General features: G+C 45.2%; 1 protein-coding gene across 1 annotated transcript in view; it reads left to right on the forward strand.

Annotated features, from left to right (window-relative positions):
• The window catches only part of C4_1H18orf63 (chromosome 4_1 C18orf63 homolog), a 1,615,038-nt gene that overhangs the window by 1,366,850 nt on the left and 221,180 nt on the right, over positions 1 to 27,008 (forward strand). Inside the window, exon 12 of the mRNA XM_086966887.1 lies at positions 17,802 to 17,891. Within this exon, the coding sequence (XP_086823013.1) occupies positions 17,802 to 17,891 (90 nt within the window). The remainder of the gene's footprint in view (positions 1 to 17,801; positions 17,892 to 27,008) is intronic.

Here is a 27,008-nt window from a genome sequence, read left to right on the forward strand (position 1 = left end):
GTGGAATGTAAAATCCTTGTGTTGCCATGGTGGGCTGTGTTTCTGGTCTTTAGACAGTTGCCTGCTCTAGGAGTTGGATGAGGTCTCTGTCACTAGGTACTTAATAAATACCTTTACCTCTACCAAAATTGTCTCCCTGGATTATATCAAGTCTGATCTTACAAATTGCAAGTAAGCTACTGGGGACAGCCAGATGTCAAAGCTTGTCCTACAGAATAGTACGGTCCACAAGGTGAAAGGATGAACTAAAATCCACAAAACAGCAAAAGAGATTCCTTGTCATTCCTAATGCCCAAGAGCCCACAAACTGAAGCCATGGTCTACCATAGAGTGATCTTGTTTAAAACCTCCTTGTTTCATCGGGACCAGATTATTAGTCTCAAACCAATCTTTCAGGGACAATAAGATCACCTTGGCATATAGTTTAGCTCTAACATCAAGCAAACTTATCGAACGATAATTTCTTGGGTCATCCTGCTCCTTTTTCTTGTGAACAGGCTTAATTATTCCGCCCTTCCAACTAGGCAGAAAACAACCCTTCTTTGTTGCAAAAGCAAAGACTTTAAAAAAGAAGCAAGCCTACCACTTAGGGTTAGATTTTATAATAAGGGTTGGTAAATTGTCTGGACCTGCTTCCTTAGTTAGTTTTAGGGAGGATATCAGTTTCACTTAGGAGGCCTCCGGGAAGGACTCCGGAGTGGGCCAACTTGCTCTCTGATATTCCCCTCTAGCCTTATAGATGTTACTTAGGAATGTGACCTCACACCTAGGGGGCCCTTTGCTTTTCCACCTCCTCTCTGGACTAACTTCCAAAACCTCTGCATATCTTTAGCCTGGAGAGTTCGGATCATTAAATCTCAATTTACCTGGTAGTAACTATGTTTCTTTCTTCTAATCAGTGCAACATATTTCTTTTTATGGCACTGTTCCTTTCTTTTTCTCTAGAACCCTCAAAGAAACCTGTTGACGGTCTTGCTTTCCTAAGGCATTTATTTCGACCCAAACATTCTTTATCAAACCAGTGCTGAATACATGTATAACATGGTCCTACTTTTCCAACCTGTGAATTACATTGCCTGATCATTGGGATCAGACAATTGAAATCTCCTTTGATAGTTTCATAATGCCACTTCAGGATATCAGTAGCTGGCAGCCCCCCAACCCAAGATCTTTAATCTCTTGAAATTGCTTTAAGATTACAATATATCTGCCATCAATCCTAGTGGTCAAGCTGTTTGGAAAGGATAGCTCCATAGGTATCACCTTATCCCTTTGCCCTTGGACAAAAAGGAGCAACGCATGTAAGCCCTGTGGTTGCTGCCCGTAATTCTTTTACAGGCCTCAAAGTACCATGCCTGTATAAAGATATACCCACTTGGTCATCTCTGATTACCATGAGCGAATTTGTGAGATGCAGACTCATCCTCCCCAAAACGACCATGTTGGCATATAAAGCCTAACAACTTAATTGACGATCATACTTCGATTCGGTACACTGTGGGGATATGGCATAAAGTATTCCGTAACATTCCAACATGTCACTAGAGCAGATCTGTTCCTGAACAGGCCACATAATTGATAATAAGTCGTCCAATAATAAAATAGGTGGAGCCCCAGGGATCTCTAACAAGGATGCCAAATCACAAAAAAGCAATTTTCACATTTACCTTCGAAGCCCACCTGGATTTATATACACGTTATCAGGTCTTTGTTAAATGGCACCCATCCTGCAGGTGAAGGTGGCAAGCCAAAATCCAATCACTTCTAGTCTGAATGATACTTGCCCCTATGATATATATTTAGTTGAAACCAGTGTTGGTGATCTAACTATTGAACACCCTGGCCCCACTTTTGTTGCGCTTTGCAAACTGCCTAAACCCACTTAATTGAGTTCACCCACCAGCCAGGTCTCCTGAAAGCAGATAACCATATTTTCCTCCCAGATTTGTGGAAGATCAGTTGTTTTTCTTAAATGTTCCATTCCACGAATATTCCATGCGAAAACACCCAGGGTCCTCTACCTAATCAATCCTGCCACTCCTCCTCCAGGAGGAGACACTCTCTTGATCAATGCTCAGATGCTCAAATCTGTTGCAAAGTGGGATAGAGTCCACCTCCCCAGCACTTAAGTAGGTTGCTTTTATAACCTCTAAGTTACCATGCTTGTATCCCACTAAACGAGATCGGGGTGAGAAGCCCTCCATTTCTAATTCCGAATTTACTTGTTGCAAATTTAGGCCGGCATGATATTCTAACAATGGCCTCCTAAAATGGGGGGTCAAAACCTCTCCTTCAAGCAAAACTCATAGCCCTAAATCCATGAACTCAACCCCAGCTTCTGGTACCAAATCAACAAAAACTTGTGAGGTGAAGGTGACTTTTGTAATTTACCTCCTCATTGCTGAATCTCTAAACACCACTTAAGCTATACTGCTAGATGACACTTCCTCCACAATTTTAAACAAAGGAAACACCTTCAAAAGATTAGAACTAATCAGGGGCTTCCAATTATTGACTTTCTTCTCCTTGCGTTTAACATCCAAATAAACATGCTTTTCTCTAGGAACCCTGCTTGGACCTGTAATAATATCTGATTTGAAATATAGTCCCCTTGGCTATCCATCATAGTTTCAAGAGGATTCTTGTTCTTTAAACTCTCTTCCTTGCCCAAAGAATAATTTCTATAAGTCCCACCAGCTGAGCACCTCTCTCTTCTTACTTTCTTTGGCCCATTACTGTTAATCTTAGGCCTACAGTTGCTACTCAAAGCCTCGGGCCCTAAGTTCATTAGGGCGGGAGCCTTTTCTAACTGCATCTTAATTCCCTTCCCAAGCAACCTTCTCCCCTTCTTTTACCCTCCTAGTTCTTCCTTCCTTCTCCACTACTTTTCGTGCTTTAACTAATGCATTCACAGAGCACGAATTCCTGACCTCGTTTGAGGGATTTTCTGACCCTTTACCTCTACACGTGCCTTCCCATGGCTTCTTGCGGTGAAGTAGTCAATTCCCAAACCCCCTGTGATACCATGGTGATACACAGATTAGTTTTCCCATCCCCCCAACCCTCAACACCTCCTCACCAGGTACAGCAATTGGAGAGGGCACTTGTCTAACACTAGTAGGCATACAGGCGTGAATTGATTTTAGCTCACCAAGGATCTCCTTTTGGATGTGGGCCTCTGCTCTCAGGGACTCAGTAGCAAGAGAAGTTTCCAGTAAATCTTTCACGGTCTTTTGCATTAATAATAATATAGTGTAGAATCTAGGTTCATCATGTGTGAAGCATAATTCCCTTGATCCACCCCTTGAGAAATCACCCCTGACCAATCAATCATAACAACAATAACTTCCTTAGACATACCGGCTTCTGATATCTCCCCACTCCTCCTACTCCCTCTATTCCCCCCATGACTCCTGACCCCTCCTCCGAGCCTGCAGAGCTTAGCTCAGGTGGCTGGAACATTTAAGGAGAAGAGTATAAAGAGATGTGGATCTTTTCAAAGTCCTCAGACATCTTCAAGGCTTCTGTCTCTCTGGCTTCCAGTACTCTCCCTACTGGATGTTCAATGCCACCTGTTGATCTCCTAAAGGGAGGACCACAGGATCGGTAATCCCAGAATCCTGTGGAACTATGTTCTTGAAGTGTTTTCCCATAAAGTCCTTGAATGAGGCAGCTAAGGCATTGGCTCAAGATTGCATGGTAACATTTCCTTGGGATTGACCCATTTGAAAGAGGCTTACATGCTCCCCTTCCATTTGCAAAATACACTCCAGACTGATGAGTCCCTCGAAGTAGCTACAGGTTCCTTCACGCCCCACGCTTTTTTCATATTTTTAACTGGAGCCTTGGACTTTATACCACTTTTCTTTTGAGGAGGCATCCCAACATGAACTCTACTGATATCTGAGAAGCCTTATTATTAATGTTAATATTTTAACAAAACAAGTGGGGTCTCACTAAAAGCAAAAACGTAAGCAATACGTTTCTCAGGTCACATAGAGTCGCAAGACCCAACCATTTAACTTCTCCTGGAAACTGATGTGTTTCTGAACTACCAACGCCACCACCTGAGCCACACCTAAGCAGCACCAGCTTACTGCACAGAGACGCTATCCGGGGACCACAAATACCCCTCTAGGTGCTTCGTCCACAGAGCTATTCCTGAAAGCGATAACCTCAATCCACATTTCACCAGCACAAGAGAGCCGGGGCTCAACCCATTGGCTGCACAGCTTTTGAAGGAAACGGCCCAAATAGGGTCACCCGGGTCACGCACAACCACCTCACAGTCTTCCATACCAAATGAAGAGTTGTTCAGACAGTAGAGAACACAAACGAAGGTTTTCTTATTCAAATACACTCAGAGTGGAACCCGGTCTGCCCAGTCACCTGGGAGTGCTGTAGAGAGACTGACATCAGAAAGCATAACGATACATTATGTACACTTCGAAACCAATGAAAGCACGCCCATCGTGGAATTTTCCAAGCAGATGCAGCTGGACAGTAAATTACAAAGGAGTAAGTTTTGATTCTGAGACCGCGCACACAGTATGCTTATAAGATCATTCTGCCTGTGCCCACTGCTAGACAATTGGGAGAAGGTCTACATCTAACAAGAAAGGTACACTCAAAAACAGTGTATTCATTAGTGTAGCAGAATTCAGCTTCGGAGAAACATAACCTAGAGAAGGCCATTTCTTGGAAACGGCAAATGGTTAGTTTCGGTTGTGATTTAAAATGGTGGCCATACATAAAATGGTGCGGCGAATGCTAACTTTACATGAACAATTCTAAAACATATTTTCTATACTAACACGTAGGCTCCAAACAACGTGGCCTGCGAACAGTATAACCGCTAAAGAATGCTTTCAAAGTCTGTGCAGCTAGGCGCCGTAGTGACTGTCTTCTGTGTGCCGTTCAAGCATCGAACCCAGCGGAGGGAAGCGGCAGGTAAAGTACAGCTTCACTCTGTAGTGTCTGTCTTCTCTGAGCCAATCGAGCAGTGAGCCTGGCAGAGTGGTGCTGCAGGCAACGTGCAGCAGACAGCAGGAGCAATCGGTCACCAGTGCGCCTGAGAGTGCCTGCATTGGCATCAGCTTCAGGAGGAGTCATTGTCACCTGGATGTAAGATACCTGTCACTTCAGTTAAATTATTCTATTGCTGTCTGTATATGGCTGTATACAACAAACCTAGTCTCCGCCATTGTAAACCTGGCTCTTCGCCTAATTCTAACAGAGGAGGGGAAACACAAGTTTTGTGGGCTGGAATCAATACTGATTTATAACATTCTCCTGCTCCACCATATCCTAAATTTTCCCTGCAGACTTCATGTAGGCCATCTGCCAAAAGTGATGTCTCTTCTCCCCTATGAAGAATGTATCAATATCAATATGATGGATGAGACTTCCAACTTTTGTTGGCAGAAGTCCTGCTCTGTCAAACCATAAATAAGGTGCGTCTAGGGACTGAAGTACAAAGCAATTTTACGGAAGCAAAGGTTAATTGTGGGCCTTTGCGACTGCAAAATGGCTTTTTTAAAATTTACAAATCCTAAATTGCAAATGTGTAAGATGATATCGAATCATAAGTTGGGTTTCAGACAAAATAAAGAATTGGTATTTTGAACAGGCATGTGAAGGGCATCCCATTCTAAATATTAGTTCCTTAACGTATGCATTAATGTTTGCGTCTAAAATCCAATTGCAAAACATTCATATTGTACCAAATCGGTGGCAAGCAGTCACAAACTGGAAGGGGTCCCTAAGAAAAGGAATAATTTTACTAACATTTGTTAGGTGCAGGCAGTGGTCCAATGGACCACTGCTTCCTTCTTAAAATGTTTTTGTTGACAAAAACACTTTTATGAGGAAGCAGTGGCCCATTGGACCACTGTCTACTCCTAAAAAAAATTGTAAAATTAGTCATATTCTTTTTTACATGCAGGCAATTTACCTTTCATGAAAACGGGCTGCATTAAAAAAATGCTCTATTTAAAAGTAATCACAGACATGGTGGTCTGCTTACCCATACAGGCCACCATGCTTGTGCCTCTAACCAATTGCAGTGAGTCTCAATTTGCGACCCACCTTTTGCATATTATTGAGGTAGGTCTAATTGCCACCCAATATGACCCGGTATTTTTTGAACCAACCTATTAAAACATCGGTTGGTTCACAAAATACCAATGCATTTGGTAGAAGTAGGTGTGCAAATTCAACCAAATGCATGTTAGTAGATTCCTAATAAGAAACCGCAAATTGCCAATTATTATTTGATGCGATTTACTATTTCTTATTAGGAATCTTTGTACATAAGACCTTTTATTCGTTCCATAGTTGCTGGAACATTGGTGATTCCAACATTATAGCCTTATAGCCCGCCGTAGAGGGCTATACCGTCTATTAAAGGCCCTCTCCAGCGTTAAAGGCCCCGAGCCGAAGGCGAGGGCCTTTAACAAGGGAGAGGGACTTTAATAGCGGTATAGCCCATCTACGAAGGGCTATAAAGCTATTAGAACATTCTGTCACTAGAGGACAGAATGTTCTAGCAAAAAAAACAAAGCCTTTTGGGAGCGTGAGGGGATTGGAATCTCCTCAGGTTCCCTGAAGCCTTTGTTCACAGACAGAGCTGTGAACAAAGAAACATTGGAATGTTGGAGCTCCAGGCTTATACCAGCCATTATAAGCCCAGAGCACTCCATTGTTTTCAATGGAGCTCCCAACATTCCAATGTTCTAATAACATCTTAATGGACGTAAAAGCACTGGGGTTGATTTTTGATGGATTATGATTTTGGGTAATGTTAGTCAACTTACATAGAGGACATGCTTTCGGATAGTTTTATGCCTAGATAATCAAAGCTACTAATCCTCTCAAGTGGCAACCCGCTGAGGGTAAGTCTGTCCATATAGGACTTGTGGAGATTTAGTGTAATACATTTTTGTTTTGGACGTGTTTATTTCTAGGCTTTGCATATCACAGAAAGCTTTAAATCGATTTAGAAGCAGCTGAAGTCCCCACCCCAGAGTTCTTGACACCAGCAAGGTGTCATCTCCAAATAGGATTGTCACTACTTTTTCCCCCCCTAGAGGGGGTGCATCTGCTGGGTACTAGGATAAAAACTGGACTTAACTATTCATATAGGGAGAAAAGAATGAGTGTCAGCACACACCCTTGGTGTACTCCCCTACTGACATAATTTGGGTCTGTGAACTGACTTTGAGAGCCTCACCGAACTCTAGCATAGTTTGCCTTGTGAAGGCGAATGACCAAGGCTAAAATTTCACTTGGCAATCCCATATCTTTTAGCACCTGCTACAATTTGTTTCTCTGGACAAGTACGATAGCTGTCTTTAGATCAATGAAAGCAACATATAAGCTTCCCTGGCCAATAACCACACTTTTCCAGTATAAAAGAAGGCAAAACAACTGATCTATTGTTCCCGTCTTCTCTCTAAAACCCGCTTGTTATTATGTTAAAATATCGTTATCTGGTATCCAATCCTGATTCTTAAACAGAAGGGCACGGCAAAATAATGTTTGAATTGAATCAATTAGGCTAATAGGCCTACAGTTATATGGTTTGTCCCTATCACCTTTCTTAAATAGGGGAATCACCTCTGCACCCTTCCAGGACCCTGGGATCAAGGTGCTCTCTGCTATGGCATTAGAGAGTAGCAGGATATAGCGTGACCAGTTGGCACTTTCATGAAGAAAAAGGTCACCAGGGATACCATCGGGGCCCGGGGCTTTTGCTTGGATAAATGAACCAATAGAAGCCTCAATATCGCTCATAGTAAATAAGTCCCTGTTGGCAGTCTGATAAGATACTGAAGTATCTACCAAAAGATCAGATGTACAAGAGTTTGAATAGAGGGATTTAAAGTGATTGTGCCAGTCGGAGACAGTAATATGATTTGCAAGAGGGGGAGGCCCCGATTGGTCATCCCACGCAACCAGTCACCAGAATTTTTGGGGATCTTTGGAATCACAGGCTTCCTTAATGAGCTGCCATCTAGTCTCGGTTCACTCCTTTTAGCTTTTAGGAGGGCTGTCTTGTAGGCACTTCTGGAAGTTCTTACATATCCAGGATCCATAGATTTTATGGCCAAGGAGAGTTGGTTCCTGAGACGTCTGCATTCTCGATTAAACCAAGTTTTTGGTTCCCCATTAATGGATCTACTGTTATTCTTGTTCTCGGGCACAATATAATAGGAACCAAACCGCTCAAAAAGAAATGAGAGTGGGTGTCTGTGACTGCCACCTTCACTCCTGGCTTCGGATGTACAGCTGCTAAATGTTAAGTGCAAACTAGCAGATCCTGATGTATGATTTGGAGCTTATCTTCATGTAGAATCTTCTTGTGCCACTTAAGGCGGCGCTTGTCGTTGGGTGGGTAGACCTCCCTCATTAACTGTTGATTTTCAGGCAGGCCATGCATGCCACCCCAAGGGGACAGCAGTCTCAAGCAAAGGGGATTATAGTTGCTAGCTGAACTTGTACCCACAACTATGTCAATAATGCTACGCCAAAGCCTCAAATTTATCAGGTTATAATTGATGCTATTCATACCATTTATTCTGTTAACGTATTGGCTCCCATTCTATCGGATCTTTTCCTTCCATACGTGGTCCTCAACTCAAATTCCATGGTCAAGGCTTTTAATTGAAGTACAAATTGTAACCATTTTTAAGAGGGGGTAGGTCTAAAGATGGAACTGACCACAGATCATCCTCCTTTTGTTTTACTCACCTCGTCCCTATCTAAAGGTTGGAAGGTGACTTTAGAGTCAGCCGCTAATATCGAAGGAGGGTGGGGGTAGGATTTCTTTTGTCCAGATGCTCTTCTAGTTTTTGTTTTGTGACTGATGGTCTGCCTCCACTAGTTCCTCTTGCATATACATTATAGATGTCAATAATGAAACCTGAGTGACCCTTTAGACGTATTCCCAGAATATCTGGGCTGTCAGAGGGGAGTTACGAAATAACACAACAAGGGCTATCTTAACCCATATCAACAATCCCCCGGCAGTGCGCCCTGGTTAATTAGAGGTTGCAGGGAAGCAATACCTTACATACCCAGCCTTATGAATCTGCACTACACTCCAAGTTTCCTGTAGTATTCAGATATCAAAGTTTTCTTTGAAATTATTCCAATGTGGAACGATCAATTTGTTCTTTACCCCTGCCACATCCCAGGCAACTATTGAAAGCATTAGTGCTGATTTAGTAGAAAAGTGAAAGTGTAGGCTGGATGGATATCAAGTTCCAGTGCACCAATGCTAGGCAGATTGTCTGTTGTCGCTACTGGAGAGGGGGCCACATATTGTCCCACCCAATCCTGCATATTCAATCCACCACAGCTAGTACACCTCCCAACCCGTCCCTAGTGGTATCATTAGATGAGGTTCTGACTTCAGGGGGGACACTTAAAGTGGGGTTCAATCATGCTATTGGAGGTTCCATGGCAACCAAAAGACTGGCTCTGGAGTCAATCATTTTCACCCAAGGTTGAGTCAGGTCCTGGACGAATAAATGGGCAATGGAGAGTAGGTGTTGGTAGTCCAATTATTGGATGCCACTTAAATTGTATATTGGACAAAGCAGGAGGGCATGTTCTGGTGTCCAAAGCTATCCGAATTTAAACCAACCCTCCATCTACAAGAATCAGTTCAATAAAATCGATAGGGAACTCACATCTCCCAGTCCCAACAATGTCTTCTCTTATTATGGACCTGCATCCTCGCACATGGCAAATCCAATGAATCTCCTTGTTCCTCAGCAAGTCTTCCCCTTTGTGCTGCTTTTGAACAGCTAATTTTGGCATTTGGGTCATGTAGATTTTGCGGGAAGCAGATGGTGCCTAGAGTGCTTGGGTTAAAGTTTGGCGCCTTGCTGTATTTCTCGGCAGGGGTTCTATTAGGTGATTGGGTCTTCTGCAGTCAGAATAACCCAAAGCTACCCTGGATAGCTCAATATGGTTGCCTGTATGCTTCCACATTATCAAAACTTCCAGCTCCATATGTGTGCTCTGCTCTGTGGAGGGCAGGAAGAACCTCTCAAGGCTCAGGGTAGTTGTTTGTTATGTGATTTAGATTCCAGATTATTGACCTGGGTAGACAGAACATTAGAAAGCATGCAAGCTTCCTGGTTCCTTACTGACAACTGTTTCATCAACCCAGTCAGGTCGTTGATGTACTTGTAAGCATTGGAATTCGGAGGCTGAAAACCCATTGTTAACACTAAGGGGGCTCCCACACCTGCCTGTGCCTCAGCATTCTGAGGATCATCAGTCTAACTTTGAAGGGGTAAAAATCTATTGCTACAAATAATCTCCGGATCTAACTGGCCTAAGAGTCTTGAATCAGGCAGAGTGGCTGTTTCTACCATGGTGGGGCTTGTTGATGTGGGGGCATCTATTAGGTGACTCTTGGTGATGGATTTCTTAAATATCTTTGAAATAGTGTTTGATGTGTTGTGTCCCATACTTGCTAAGGAACATCTTAGGTTAAAAGGGGAGGTATCTGCAGGTGGGTCGAGAATTACTCCGCATTTGACCAGGAGTCTGCGATGTGATCAAGCACGCAGTTCCCGCCAGTGTGCTTCAAGGCTTTTTGGCTTTTTTTACTTGCCCTACTACAGCCCCTGCCCCACTATCAACAGCCTTCCTTTTGCCCATCATGAACTTAATCTGCTCAAATTGTAACTAGGATCAAAACAATCCCCCTCCTAAGAACCAGAAATACTGCACAAGGACATTACATAGCAAAGAAAAATAAGATCAATCAAGTAAAGCATAAAAATAAAAACATAACTCCTTTCCACGGAGCGTGGCTTGAGCGCCGGCCAAGATTGCGGCGTAGCTCCGGAGCTCCGCACAAAGCCTCGGCGCATTACTTCCCCTCGCAGCACTGAAGGGGCTTTTCTGGTACTTTCAGGCGTATATGCGGACCGGAACGTGAGGTGCGCTGCCCGCCCTCCTTGTTTCCCGGTTCCGCACCGAATTTCGCGTGCTTTCACGAAAGAACCGATTCCGGCGATTGCGGCCGCCATTTAGTGCACCGGCCCATTTCCTCACGGCGGCCGGCTGAGAAGTTTCTGATATGCTGCATTTACTGACAACATCCTGAATGCAGCCCTGAATGAGAGGTGAGACCTCTTTCCAGCCTGGTGTGTCTTCTGGAAATTTCCTTTCCTTTGCGCTTGGTGCGACCTGCCATTTGTGGCCCAGCCCGCCATTTTGTGGACTCCCTCATGTCTCAACAAGGTCTCTTTGATTAACGCAGCTTGCTTTTTTAGTGTGCTTTACAAACCTTCATCATTGTTTGCTGCCTACACTGCGTTCCTTTCATTCTACGCAAAGGTATTCACGTGACCTCTTCATTTACGCTATGGCTCACTCAGCTTTGTCTTTCCGGCTGTGACACTGCCCTCTTATGATTACCACATGACATTGCGGACCTTTCATTTCTCTCAGGCTTCCATGGAATATTGCTACTCCATATCTTTTTGTACTATTTAAGTGCCTGCATTTTGCTCTTTTTACACGGTGCCTAGGTTCCTGCTTATTTCCCTTTGACTCATTGCTTCCTCTCAACTGCTTCTCTGGGAATTCATGGGGAAACTTCGCAATTTGAAGCTCAACTCCACATCTAAAGTGCCGGTTGGTTCTGACTCAGACTCACCTATTCAAGCATGGAAGAGGGTCGTTCATCAAAATCTGACTCCGCACATGGAGCCATTCCTAAGGCTTCCCCAGGAAGTAAAGCATCATCCTCTTTAGTTTCCTCCAAGCGCCTGAAAAAGGACCCACCTTCTCCTGGGAGTACTTCTTCTCCCTCCTCTATGGATCTCATATTGGAGGAACTGCGTGTATTCAAGCCATTTATGGAAGCCACCACCAAAAATATGCAGGCAATGCAGGAGAAGTGGTCATCTCTGGATACGCGTGTTCTCACCTTTGAACAATCCACAGATTCCTTGCAGCCCTCTTGTTCCCGTATTCCTTCCATGGAGGCGGAAATACTACTACTTAAACGACAGACAGAGGATTTGGAAAACAGGAATCGTAGGAACAACCTACGCTTACACGGCCTTCCGGAACTTTCAGAAGGGTCTAATCCTACCGCCTTCTTCCAGTCCTTCCTTGCCAAGATCCTAGACGCTCCGGCCCTATCCTCCATTAACATTCAACGAGCTCATCGTCTTGGTCCTAAGGTCGCCACCAAGCCTAGGGGTGTTATCATGCTGTTCCTCCAATGTACTGACCTTCTACGGATCCTTTCAGCCGCCAAACTCAAGAAGCAGATCATATGGGAGGGTCACTGTCTCTACTTATCGCAGGAAGTCTCCAAGGCCACCACGGAGCGCAGGAAGAAGTTTTTGGACATGAGGCCGCAGCTCAGAGCCCTTAATGCTAGACATGGTCTCTTGCATCCATGTCTCTTCAAGGGTACTTATAAAGACAAAACAACCACCTAGGAGTATCCTGCGGCCCTACAAGCTTTTCTTCACCAACATGGTCCTGATGTCAAGGATATGTCCAAGCCCGGTTGACTGGTCTTGTTAACTTTCTTTTTAATCTCATTATAATATGGTTCTGGTCTTCTCATCGTTCGTACTGATGATGTTATGAAGTATCTACTGTTGTCATTATGTTTGCCTTTCCTCTTTTGTACTCCTACTGTTCAACCCATCTCTCATCTTGTTTATTTCATTCCCATGCATTTATCCTAATGTTTCTCTTCCTTCAACAGGTACTCCCCTTCTCCTCGTCATCCTGTTTTACCTTACTATTTCCTCATGCTGCCCTTTTGATGTCATAGTAATTGAGGTTTGGTGTTCGCTCTGGATGTTGTCGCGGTCGTCTCCTGCCACCACCATTCCCCATTTCTGTTTTGGGTTTTTTTGTTTTCGTAAGTATGTCTCTCAGTCGTTCGTTTTGGAGGTGTTCTGTCTTCTTGATCATTACTGTTGCTGTCCTCTTTCCTTCTCTTCTTTTCTTGGACTCTTCTTCTCTTCGTCTTCTTTTCTTCTTTGTTCTCTTCTCCACTGCTTCTCTTTCTTCTTTTTTGGACTCAGTATTGTTCTCAGCCCTGACTCTTCTATCTTTTCACTCTTTTCTTCTTCTCATATCCTTTCTTTCTCTCTACTAGGTTTATGTTTCTTCTTAGTTCTCTCAGCTTATTTAATTGCATTAAACGAGCATGTTGCTGTTAGCTGTTTCTTTATGCCGTTCCCTTCCGTGTTACATCATGGAATGTTAAAGGATTAAACAATCCTATTAAAAGGCAAAGGGTTTTATCACATTTGGCAAGGCTCAAGACAGATGTTGCTCTCCTACAGGAGACTCATCTCTCACTGTCAGAAGCTTTGAAACTTAAGCGTTGTTGGATGGGTCATGCTCTTTGCTCCCCCACAATTAACAGGAAAAATGGTGTTGTAATTTTGTTGCATAAAAAGTTAAATGTTTCCTCAATTTCTCATGAATGTGATGTTGATGGCCGTTGGGTTATTGTTACACTTCTTATTGACAATATTCCCCTCACCCTTTTTAATGTATATGCCCCTACCGGAATTGACTGATGTGTGGCTCACTGGTTAGAGGCGGCAGACCCGGAAGCAGAGGACGGCCCGGGACCAGGGTTCAATCCCCGAGGCGACAGGGTTGTGAACCAGGGTCAGCGGACTCGATAATTCTCGCCTCGGTGCCTACTCTAACCAGGGATCACACTCGGCAATTCTGGGCATTAGCTTGCCTTATCTCCACAACAGCCCCCCACAAATGCCGGTGATGCCTGGTTTCACCTTTGAGATACCCAGGAGGGAACATCTCACAGGAAAAGCCAGGACGAGTTCCCCAGCGGTCGATAGCGCCAGGACGCCTCCGAGTAGCAGTGCGCTTTACAAGACACACATATTTACATTTACATTTACATTTTGGCCCTCTGCCAAGTTGTCCTCCCTCTCCGGTGATTACATCCTTCTCGGAGGGGATTGTAAACAAGTCATGGACCCCTTCCTAGATCGTAAATCAAAAGTCAAATTTGTTTCCTCCAAAATGCACACCCAATTTGTTAACACTTTTCAAAACAATGTTCTGTTAGATATTTGGAGGCTGTGTAATCCAGACTTGAGAGAATACAGTTTCCCCCCCCCCCCAATCAATCACAATCCCGTATTGACCATATTTTCCTTAGCAAATCCCTGTCCCAGCATGCCATTCGATCTGAAATTGGCTCCATTCTACTTTCCGACCACGATCCGGTTTTTGTAGACCTCGACCTACTTCCGTTCTCCCCTCACTCTGGCAGATGGCGTGTCAACAACGCCTTACTTTTGGAACCTACTTTTTGTTCTGAATTTACTGCTTTTGCCACTTAATTTTTTCTCCTTAATCATACCCCTGACTCCTCTTTTGTTACGGTTTGGGACTCTTTTAAAGCAGCTTCTAGAGGTTTTATTAATAATTTTGTGGCTCGAAGGAAAAAACTTAGGGAGCTCAAATCTAATAAAATTTTAGCGGATATTAAACACTTAGAACAAACCTACTATTCTTCTAAATCTGACCACTCCCTAAAAAAAATTATTGATGCGAAAATCCCATTTAATAAATTCACTACCGAAGCTGCCTCTAACCTTTTGTTAAAATGTAATTCCCGATATTATGGTGGTAAAAATAAAATGGGGAAACTTCTAGCCAATTACTTAAAAATCAGAAAAGAACGTACGAAGATTGCTTCCATTAAGACTCCATCTGGAGAATCTAGATTTAAAGATAAAGATATCCTCACTGAATTTGTCCAATTTTATGACACCCTCTACACTCCCGAAAGAGTCACGGAATCTTTGGATCTTCTCTCTTACTTTCATTCTCTTCCCTCTCCTCCGGCTTCTCATGTTGATTTTGCTTCTCTAGAACAGGACATTTCGATTTCTGAAATCTCCCTCGCCGTCTCTAAATTACGTCACGGTAAGGCTCCGGGTCCTGACGGATTCACTATTGAATTTTATAGCCATTTCGCCTCTTTCCTTCTTCCAAAACTTTTACTCTTATTTCAATCCTTTCTCTCAGCAGGCTCTTCCCATGGTTCCTTCCAACAAGCCTTAATCTGCCTAATCCCCAAAGAGGACAAAGATCACTCTCTATGCAAAAATTACAGACCGATATCCCTGGTTAATACCGACTATAAGATACTTGCTAACATTCTAGCATTACGTATGGATCCCCTTCTACCCGATCTAGTTGGTCCTGAACAATCAGGTTTTGTAAAGGGTCGTCTTTCATCCGACAATTCACGTGTTTTCCTTAACATTCTTAGTAAAGCATCTTCTCTGGATCTTCCCTTTGCAGCCATTTCCTTGGATGCGGAGAAAGCCTTTGACAGGATTGGATGGGATTTTATGTTTCAGGCTTTGCGTTGGATTGGCATCCCTCCCAAATTCCTCTCTATCATCTCTTTACTCTATTCTAACCCTCAGGCTTCCATTTTTGTTAACGGGAGGACATCTGATTATTTCTCTTTACACAGAGGTGTTCGACAAGGTTGCCCTTTATCCCCCTTGCTTTTTGTTTTAGCCTTGGAGCCCTTCCTTACTAAGATTCGATTGGATAACAGTATAAAGGGATTTCAATTTGGTTCTCATCAGGTCAAACTTTCAGTTTATGCTGACGATATCCTTTTTTATTGTTCTGACCCCTTTTCCTCCATCCCTTCCTTTCTTCAGCAAGTCTCTTCTTTTTACTGCGGTTTCTGGTTATCGCCTCAATGCCGATAAGTGCGAAATCCTCCCCCTAAACTCTATATGCCAGAAACATCTTTTTTCTCAAACTGGTTTCTCCTGGCAGCCTTCCAAAATCAAATATCTGGGTGTTTGGTTTGCTCCTCTCATATCTGACACTCTCAAACTAAACTTTGATTACATCTACAAGAAAATGGATGCCGCTATCTCACGTTGGCATCCACTCTTTCTGTCCTGGTGGGGTAGACTTAATTCCATAAAAATGATGTTATCCCCCCTTCTTCTTTACACCATTTCTAACCCACTCACCTACTTTTAGAATCCACTCCTTCCGCCTCTGCTCTTTATGATTCTTTTCGTTTTTCTTCTGATAGGGTAAAATCTAGAATCGAAACTGCTTGGGAATCTGACCTTTCTCAAGATTGGTCTGTACTTCTCTGGGACAAACTTTGGAATAAACTTCATAAGACCTCTAGAGCTGCTAATACTACTCAAACGTTATATTTTATTTATCACAGGACTCTATTTACACCTCTTGCCTTATCCCGTTTTTCTTCGGATTCCCCTTCTACTTGTTGGTCATGCTCATGTCCTTCTGCTGATCTCAAACACATGCTGTTTGATTGCCCTCCTATCTTCAGATTTTGGAATCTCATCTGGAAAAAAGTCCAGACGATTTTTCAATTCCAAGTCCCCTTCTCCCCTTCATTAACTGGAAGCAAGGTGCGAATGTCTCCTATCATTCCTGGTGGAATGCAGTTTGCTTTCATCATAGACTAGATACCAGTTATGTTTCCCCCATTTCCCTGGCAATTAAACGTGACTTGATTTGGCTTCCGTTGGTTACATATCTTTCTTCTTCTGCCCCAACACACGCCCCTCCAGACCTTAACACTGTTGAGGTGCGAAAACCTCCTTCATTTTCCTTTTGCCTTTATATGACAATATTACGAATTTACAGTTCATTGTATTATATTGTATTTCTAATTCATATACATATGTTATGTTCATACATTCCTCATGCTTGTTATATATGCCTTTCATAAAAGTTTTATTATATTACTGATTTTCTGCTTGTATTCACTTTAGCTAATGTTCCTCACTCTGTTATATTATATTGTTGTATCCATTTCCTGTTTTTTCTTTCTTCCCCTCTTCCCTCTTGCTTTATCTCTTCAATAAAATCAAACTTAAAAAAAAATAACTCCTTTCCACGCTGGGTAACAAAGGGGCATGAAGCACACACTGTACCTAAGTGTTCAGAGGGCAAATCTTAAGAGGGATGGCCCAGCCCAGCCAGTCTCTGACAGACCCACACTTGACCCGGGCTTCACCTGGGCACGTCCCGCACTGCAGGAGTGGGGGCACAAATTTGTAGCATGGGGTTGTCCATCTCTCATTCAGCTGAAAGTGATTCCTGGTGCAAAGAGTCCTGAAGCTTGAAGTCCCCCGATGGCAGCAACAATTATTGTATCCCGCGCTGTGGAAGTGGGGCAGGGCTTTGTAGCGCACGTTTCTGCAGCCCCCTGTCAGCTGAAAGCACCACCTGGCTCAAAGATTCCTGGGGCTTGATGTCCACCCGACAGCAGCAACACTTACGGTATCCCGGGCTGCAGGAGTAGGGGCAGCCTTCTGAGGCGCACAGTTGTCTAGCCCCTGTTCACCTCAATACGCCTTCTGGCTCAAAGATTCCTGGGGCTTGAAGTCCCACCGATGGCAGCAATAATTCCCCGTACCTACAGTTCAGAGCCTTGAGACCCTCACTAGTGATTTGCCATGCTTTGCAAATCCTGGATTTATTAACAATCTGATTGAAGGGATTCCTGTCCCAGGAGAATGGGTTGTTCTGTCATTACTTATGACTATATGGATAATATTTCATATTTTTGTTCTGACAATATTAAAAAGCCAACATTGACAAATCTTGTTTTATTTGGACTTTCTTTTGTCAAAAATACGTGTATAGAGTGACATAATGTTTTTTGTAGCAATCGTTTTCTATCGCTTGATATTCAAATATATTGACATTCTGCACTAATATATTATTTCATCTTTTGACAGGAAGAAATGTTTAAAGTTAAACATAAAAAATCCAAAATCTGCCTTTCTATTCAAGATGTTGATGTGGAGCAGCATGCTAAGAATAACCAGGTGTGTGTAATGTCATAATTAAATTTCCAGCCTCACATACTAAACAAATTCAAAATAAAACAAGTGTAGCTCCAGAGGTGCATTGGGTCAATCCCCTTCATCCACTGGTCTGTTCAGCTCTCAATCACATTTTGCTGCTACCCACCACAGCGTACAATGGGGCAATGGGTCAGCCCACTTCTACATTTGGCTCTCTTGCACTTTGAGTGACAACATTGTTTCTGATCACATTTGCACATCCACATAAGGCTTTTAGTATGAGTGGCCCATACATTCCGATGGACCTGGTAACCAGAGAACAGGAACCATCAGAATGTGTTTAGATTTTTTACACAAAGATTTCAGAGGCTAAAAGTAACTGAAATTTTTTGTGTGAATGTCTACGGTAATAAGCATGGTATCACTGATTCCTACATGTTATTCCCCAAAACATGTAATCCCTCTCATTTCCTAGTCCCTTGGATTACGGCAATTGCAAGGTTGGTAAATAACGATAATTTTAATTGGTCAATCATAATGAGAGGCCTAAAAGAAGTAATTTTCAGTACCAGAACTGGTGCCTAAATAAATTACTTTGAAAATACTTTTTTAGGTGCATTCTTTATCCTTTTTTCAAAACCGAAATGAATCATCCTTGTCTATATATGCTAGGGTTTAAGGCTGCCTTATTTCAAAACTAATATTATCTTTTCTCTTTGTAATAAAAAACATATATTTATGTGATGTGTATTTACACTAAAAAGTCTTCCGTTACCTGTTCCAATTACACCTGCTTGCAAGGAAGCACTCATACTGATCTATTACAATTATATGCCTAACGAGGTGAAGGTAGTGACCCAGAAAAGTCACCAGGGTTACTGAAAACCACCTACTATGCCTTCCCAAGTAATGAAGAGTCGGTCAGACAGTAGAGAATACAAATAAGCATTTATTAGTAACACTCTGCAGAGGAGTCCAATCTGACCTGCACCCTAAGATGTCTGCTGAGGGACTGGTCCCCCTACAGTCTGCAATGCATAATCATTCCTCCAATAACCCCCCAACCACTCCCACAGTGGAACTGTTACCAGCTCAGGCCGAACATGAACAATGCAGGCACAGGAAGATGGGCTACCACCTGCCAGATGGGTACATACTATCAGTGTCTCAAGGTTGCCGTACTGAAGTTCGGCATCTCCTAATGTGGGAGCAAAGTTATACACAAGGCTAGGAATGCGAGGGCAGAATTGCCCATTCATTAGTAAGTCAGAATCCAACCTTGAGCCTCAAAGGTGGAATACAGTGTCCTGAGAGGCAAGCAATACGAATAATGAAGCCTAGTTCAGACACTACTTAATGCGGATTACGAAATGCAAAATGCAGTCACATGTGCTAATTGAAGCTTACACATTGCAGGGATAACTCAGTGGGTTGCGTACTATAAATATGAATGATACCTACTTTTGCCACACCCTGCTAACCTAACATAGCATAGAACAGGTGTATAACGAGGACAAGATTATTCAAACCTAACATACCCTACTTTTAGCAGGGGAGGTTAAAGTACTTTATTGAGGCTATCAGGTAGGGTCTTTACAATTCTAAGCAGAAGATGATGAATCATTGCATGTATAGCAAAAACGTTAATATTCAAAAATTCCTTCATCTATCAACATCATATCAATTACTTCTTGCATCATAATGGTAGAGACTTTGCTATTGTGTCCTGGCAGTTTAGGGCTAGGGGTGAGCTTACCTATGCAATAGGTGCAACACACTGGAAGGCAATTAACACATAGACAGCCCATGAAGACAACTCTTGCAATGACCACTAAGAAATTAAGTATCTTCCATCCCCAGGATGATATCAGACCCCAGAACCACCCTGTCAAGGACCAAGAACCATTGTCTTGATGAATATCAGACGCTATTCTATGTAACTTCTGGATAGCGGAGTACACAGTAGGTGCGTGATCTGGAATGTACATGCAGCGGCTACTGCCTATGACGCAACAAGCTCCTCCCCTATCTGCAAGAATGACATCTAACACCATCCGATTTTAAAGAGCAACAAGCCTGGGAGCCTGGAGCTCAGCTGTAATGTTAGTGAGTATACCTGCTGCAGTGTTGATAACCCCTTCTACAACCCTGGTGAGCCGATGGATACTAAGACTGTTATGCATTGGTCCACAGAAAGGCAGAATACCCTTCATGGCATCCGTGAATTGTTGTAAAGTAGAATCAGTCTGATCAATGTCTGCTGTATTAATAACTCCTTACAGGGGACAAGTGAGTACTCCTTCGCTGCAGTCAATGGTCTCTGTGATAGTGAGATGGTGCAATGTAAACGGGAGGTAAAAGAAAAGAGAGATAACACTGGCCAGACCATCCTCTAGGGAGCCTGGTATAAGCATGTGCTCCACAAACAATGTATACATTATGGGGTGTGAGCAAAGGTGAGCTACTAGTGGTGTTCAAATTATATGTTTAATTACAGTTGCTTAGTCTCACTGCAATTTTCCCAGAACCTTCAACACAGAAACTAGCTGCGGTATGGATGAGAAGTACGGGCATAATTTCATTTTCAGTGATATTTCGTGCATGCAAGTCAAGTCAAGTCAAGAAATTTATATAGCGCGCTACATACCCAGAGGGTCTCAAGGCGCTTGAGGAAGGGATGGGAATTACTTGTCGAATATCCAAGTTTTAAGTTGCTTTCTGAATGCTAGTTGGTTCTGAGTGAGGCGAAGGTGAATGGGAAGAGAGTTCCAGGTCTTAGCTGCCAGGTAGGAGAAGGATCTTCCTCCCATGGTGGTTTTGTTGATGCGAGGTAAGGCAGCAAGGGCTTGGTTGGAGGAGCGTAGCTGGCGGGAAGGGGTGTAGAAGGAAAGTCGTGTGTTAAGGCATTCGGGTCCGAGTTCGTAAAGTGCCTTGTGTGCGTGGGTTAAGAGGCGGAATGTTATTCTCTTATTGACGGGGAGCCAGTGGAGGTCTTTCAGGTGGTTAGAAATGTGCTCTTTACGCGGGATGTCTAGTATGAGTCTGGCTGAAGCGTTCTGGATGCGTTGGAGTTTTTTCTGAAGTTTTGCAGTGGTACCGGCGTATAGGGTGTTACCGTAGTCCAGGCGGCTTGTGACCAGTGCGTGGGTGACCGTTTTTCCAGTTTCGGTGGGGATCCAGCGAAATGTTTTTTTGAACATGCGAAGAATGTTGAAGCACGATGATGAAACGGCGTTGACTTGTCTGTTCATCGAGAGTGAGGAGTCCAGGATGATGCCTAGGTTCCGTGCGTGGTCCGTCGGGATGGGTGCTTTTCCAAGTGCCTCTGGCCACCAAGAGTCATCCCAGGCGGAGGGGGAGGTGCCTAGGATAAGGACTTCTGTTTTGTCTGAGTTCAGTTTAAGCCGGCTGTGCTTCATCCACTCGGCTACTTCTTTCATTCCTTCATGTAGGTTGGTTTTGGCAGTGTTAGGGTCTTTGGTTAGTGAGAGGATCAGTTGAATGTCATCAGCGTAGGAGATGATGTTGAGGTTGTGTTGGCGTGCGATGGTCGCGAGGGGGCTCATGTATACGTTGAATAGGGTAGGGCTGAGTGAAGATCCTTGTGGCACGCCGCAAATGACGTCAGTGGCCTCTGACTTGAATGGTGGGAGGCGGACTCTCTGAGTTCTTCCGGTGAGGAACGAGGTGATCCAATCCAGTGCTTTTTCTTGGATTCCGATATTTCTGAGGCGTTGTATAAGGGTGCTATGACAGACTGTGTCGAAGGCTGCGGAGAGGTCAAGGAGGATGAGGGCGACTGTGTCTCCATTGTCAAGTAGGGTTCGAATGTCGTCTGTTGCTGCGATGAGTGCGGTTTCAGTGCTGTGTTTAGCCCGGAAGCCGGACTGTGAGGAGTCGAGGGATTTGTTGGTTTTGAGGAAGGCGGCGAGCTGGTTGTTGACGGCTTTCTTGATGACTTTGGCCGGGAATGGTAGGAGCGAGATGGGGCGGTAGTTTTTGAGTTCGGAGGGGTCAGCTGTGGGTTTTTTCAGAAGGGCGCTGAGTTCGGCGTGTTTCCAGCTTTCCGGGAATGTGGCGGAGTTGAGGGAGCAGTTGATGACGTCTCGGAGGTGTGGTGCTATGATGGAGTCAGCTTTGTTGAAGATATGGTGAGGGCATGGGTCTGTGGGGGATCCTGAGTGGATGGAGTTCATCAGGCGGATGGTGTCCTCAGTGGAGATTGGGTTCCAGTCATTAAGGATGTTCAAGGGGGGTGAGGGTACGGTAGAAGGTTGGGTGGGTTGGTCTCCGGGTTGGTTGTCGAAGCTGTTGTGGATGTCTGCGATTTTGTTGTGGAAGAACGAGGCTAGGGAGTCGCAGAGGGTTTGAGAGGGAGTGATGTCGTTGGAGTTGGCTGAGGGGTTGGTAAATTCTTTGACGATGTTGAATAATTCCTTGCTGTTGTGGGCGTTGTTGTCTAGACGGTCTTTGAGTGCAGCTTTCTTGGCAGTCCGGATCAGTTGGTGGTGTGTGCGGGTGGCGTTTTTGAAGGCGTCCTTGGTGCTGGTGTTTTGGTCTTTTTTCCAGGCCTTCTCAAGGGAGCGACAGAGTTTCTTGGATGTCTTAAGATCATCGTTGAACCAGGGAGCGTTTTTGCTGCCTAGTTTGATTTGACGTTTTTTCAGAGGTGCTAGGTTGTCGGCGCTGTTGGTTAGCCATTGAGTAATGTTAGTGGCTGCTTGGTTGGGGTTCGACGAGTGTGCAGGGGGGTTTAGGAGAAGCGATGAGGAGATCTGTTCGATGGTGATTTTGTTCCAGTTTCTTCGCAGAGTGGGTTGAGGAGGGTTGTGGGTTGTGGTCTTTTTGTAGACAAAGTGCACACAGCTGTGGTCCGTCCAATGGAGGACTGTGGTGTGACTGAAGGAGATATGTTTGCTGGAGGTGAATATGGGGTCGAGTGTGTGGCCTGCGTGGTGAGTGGGGGTGTTAACGAGTTGTTTGAGTCCAAGGTTGGCGAGATTGTCCAGAAGGGTGGTGGCGTTGCTGTCGTTGCTCTTTTCCAGGTGAAAATTGAGGTCTCCCAGTAGAATGTAGTCCTCGGAGGGGAGGGCGTGTGGGGTGATAAAGTCAGTGATGTCTTCACTGAATTGTGCACGGGGTCCTGGTGGTCTGTAGAGGAGGGTGCCTCGGAGTGTGGTCTTGGGGTCGGTGTGGATCTGGAAGTGAAGGTGTTCGGCGCTAGCGAGGTTGGCGTCTGAGCTGGTTGAGATGCGGATGGAATTCTTATGGACGATTGCGATGCCTCCTCCTGTTTGCTTGGTGCGGTCCTTACGGATGATCTTGTAGCCTTCTGGGATGGCAATGGTGATGTCTGCGGCTGAGGATGTGTTCATCCATGTTTCTGTTAGAAAGGCGACGTCCGGAGAGATGGTGTCTAGTAGATTCCAAAGGTCGATGGCGTGTCTGTGGACCGAGCGGGTGTTGAGCAGGATGCATTTAAGGTGGTTGGTGTCCGATCTCTGTTTGTTGTTAGTAGATGTGGAGTTGGTCTTGGTGCCGTCATACTTGCAGGAGATGCATGTGAAGGGTCCATGGGTGTGTCCAGGAGCGGCTAGGGCGCAGTTGGGGAGTCGGCCGGGGTTTAGGGCTAAGAGGGTGGAGGCGGAGTATGTAATGCGGGTGGGGTGGGTGGTACGGGGGCCAGGGGGTCTGGCGCTGGGCATTGAATCCCTAGAAATCCATCATTTCATCTTGCAACCATGTGACATTCCTCTTATTCTCAAAAATATTCATGCAATCCAGATGGAGAACTGGTCCCGGAAACTCTTCAGCCCACCACTGATACGGTCCCTGAAACTGTCAGGGGCTCAGTTACTACCTCCTCAGTACTGCCATGAGGGACATGTCCTGCTGTGTCTTAGAATGCAATGCCCCAAGGGCTTTGGTTGACGTGCCAAGGGGCCATTCAAGATAGTGAGAGTATTTTGGAGGTGATTGGACTGGGGTGTGCACTGATACTGGGGGCACTGGGGTCCGCATTGTTGCCCATGCACATCCTTTGATTGTTTGAGTCCCTGCATAACTCCGTGAGATAGCTGGAATCTGTCAGGGGCTGGTTTGGGGGAGGGAAGTTCTTTTCTCCACTTGTTGGATGGTTCAGCCCGGTAGGGCACATGGGTTGGCTGTGCACGTCCAAGGCACCAGCATGGGAAGGGCATTTCTGCATGTTTTGTTGTTGTCAGTAAATTGCTCGAGGGAGGGGGAGGGAGATGTTTCAGGAGGGTTGTTGGGGGGGGTTTGTTGCAGGCATCGTATGTATTACACTTCGGGCACGGGATCGGGTGGCTCCATGGGTGGGGGAATATGGCATGTTCGGTCACATAACCTAGCATGGGGTATAAGCTGGAACTTAAGGGGGCTGGGTACGTGCACCAAGAGGTATAGGGTCCTGTCCTCCCTTCGCAGGCATAAGGTATTGATTGTGTGCCTCCAGGAAACTCACCTCACTGACGAAGGGGCCCAAAAATTGGGGAAAAAGTGGCGGGGTCAGGTGTTCCACTCTTCATTTTCCACATATGCTAGGGGGGTCCTAGTCTGGGAGGCCCCTGAAGTCCCGTTGGCTGTCCAATACGTGGAATCTGACATTCATGGGAGATACCTGTTCCTTTGAGCGAAGCTGGATGGCAGGGATATCACCATACTGAACTCTTATGCACCAAATACGGATGACCCAGTTTTTTTCCAGTCCCTGCAAGAGGTTTTGATCCCAGACCTGGAGGTACCAGTACTTTGGTTTGGGGACTTTAACTGTGTCCTGGACCCCATTCTAGATAGGTTCCCACCCCGCGCTGGCACAAAACTACGAATGACAGCGAAACTCAGGGAGGTCATGGGGAATATAGGAGCTCTAGATGTTTGGCGCCAGAGAAACCCGACTCAGAAGGTGTATACCTGTTTTTCCTCCACTCAAAATACACATAGTCGCTTGGACAGGGTCCTAGTCACGAACACAGAGTCAACCATGTCACTTGAGGTTACCCGTTAGGCATGTTTTCTATCTGATCACTCTCCTGTAGCGTGTGTGGTGAATTGGGGGGCCCAGTTATATCGCCCCAGGACCTGGAGGTTACCAACGGAGATCCTTCAGGACCAGGTGGGGAAACATCACATAGAAACCGCTATCAATGACTACATGGACCTTAATTGTGAGGGTGAGGGAGCTCACATTGGCCACGAAATGGGACGCCTTAAAAGCGATGGTGAGAGGGGTGTGCATGGGCCTCACCTACGGGGTTCGGAGACAGCTCCAACAGGAACTACAGGATGCGGAGTCTGTAGCCTCTTAGATCTGCAGACCTCTGAGACTCCTGAGGCTCTAACACGAGAAGGGGAACAGGACGCGTCTCGTATCCATGATATCCTGGAGAGGCTCGATAGATATACCCTCACCCAATATAGACAACGCCTGCACAGGGAGGACGATAAATACGGTCACCTTTTGGCCTGGATTCTCTGACGGGAACAGGCCCCGGAGATAATTGTGGCCCTACAGGGACCTGCAAGGGGCATGGTCCACTCTGAAGTGGGTCTGCTATGAGTTCTCCAGTCTCACCTCCAGCGGGTATACGCCGCAGACCCTCCATTTCTGAGGCCTCTTATCTTCCTTACCTTCACGAGCTGACCCTGTGATCTATTCCCAAATAAGCATAGGAGGACCTAGACGAAGCCCTGACGTTGGGTGAGGTGCGTACCACACTGCAGCGCCTACCGCGGGCCAAGCCCCGGGAAGCGACGGCTTCCCTCCTGAATTATACCAGACATTCGAGGTTTCACTTTCATGACTCCTATTGCAGGTATTTCTTGAGGTGTTTGTGAGCGGGACTCTACCGCCGAGCATGACACTGGGGGAAATATGTATGATCCTGAAACTGGGGGGGGATGCTCATAAACCTTTGTTGTATCGTCTGATCCCGGTGATCAACGGGGACGTAAAGATCTTATCCAAGTTGCTGGCCTCACTCTTGGCCCCATATATGTATCACTTGGTCCATGAAGACCAGTGCGGTTTTATTCCAGGGCGCAATACAGCCATGAACCTGCGGCCGTTGAATCACATTATTATGAGGTGCGTGGTCGGGAGGAGCAGATGGTGTTGGTGTCTATCAACCTCGCTAAGGCGTTCGACACAGCGGACTGTCCTCCTCGCTGTGGGGCTGGGTCCCAACTTTTGTCGTTGGATTTGCATCCTGTATATGGCCCCTCGTGCCAGGGTGAAACTTGGGGGTGCACGGTCTGAGGAATGGCGCCTGGGATGGGGAACACGACAGGGGTGTCCCCTCTTGCTGCTCCTGTTTGCCCTGGCCATAGAGCCCTTTGCTGTCTGAGTCCGGACGGATATGGAACAATGGGGTATCACGGTGGGGGACACGTGTAATGGCATCTCTCGATATGCGGACAATGCCAGGGAGGCACTGCCGATACTACTGCAACACTTAGATCGGTTTGGCGAGGCATCCGAGTTGCGACTTAACCGCAGTAAGTCTTTGATTTTTTTTTTTTTGTAAAAATTTTTATTTTGCAGACAAAGAAAAATGAACAGTAAACAAAAGGTACCACATATGGCGCATAGCGGGTCCCACTCAGTGGGAAAGCATGAAATTAAGAGGAGGCAAAGTTGCAACACAGAAAGCCATTGGAGGAAAGTCGTCGTCTGCTGTGAGCGTCGGCAGTCCCGTACTCATCCCCCACCAGGGGGTCGCTCAGTTAGTGCAGCCGACAAGTAGTCCAGAAGTGCCCCGTTCTCCAGGTGAGCCTCCTCTCATCGATATAATTGTTCCAAAGTAGCACCCAACCCCTTGCCCCCAAAACTCCCCCCTCCCCCCACCCGTGACGGCGCCGCTCGCATTCCCCAGTCATCCAACATGCATACTCTAGAGCTGAAATAAATGTAAATTCCTCAATGAAGCCTGGCAAACTGCCGAAGGTAATCCCGCAGAGAGAAAGGACACCAAGGGACCCCACACATGTTTGAAATTTTTGTAATTGCCTAAAAATATGTCCGCCATTCTCTCGAGACTCAAGAGCCTCCACAATCTAGCATGCCAAAGGGAGATCGCCGGGGCCTCCTTCCGCTTCCAGGCCGAAGCCAACGTAAGT

Source organism: Lissotriton vulgaris, chromosome 4_1 (assembly GCF_964263255.1).
Source record: "Lissotriton vulgaris chromosome 4_1, aLisVul1.2, whole genome shotgun sequence".
Classification (NCBI taxonomy): domain Eukaryota; kingdom Metazoa; phylum Chordata; class Amphibia; order Caudata; family Salamandridae; genus Lissotriton; species Lissotriton vulgaris.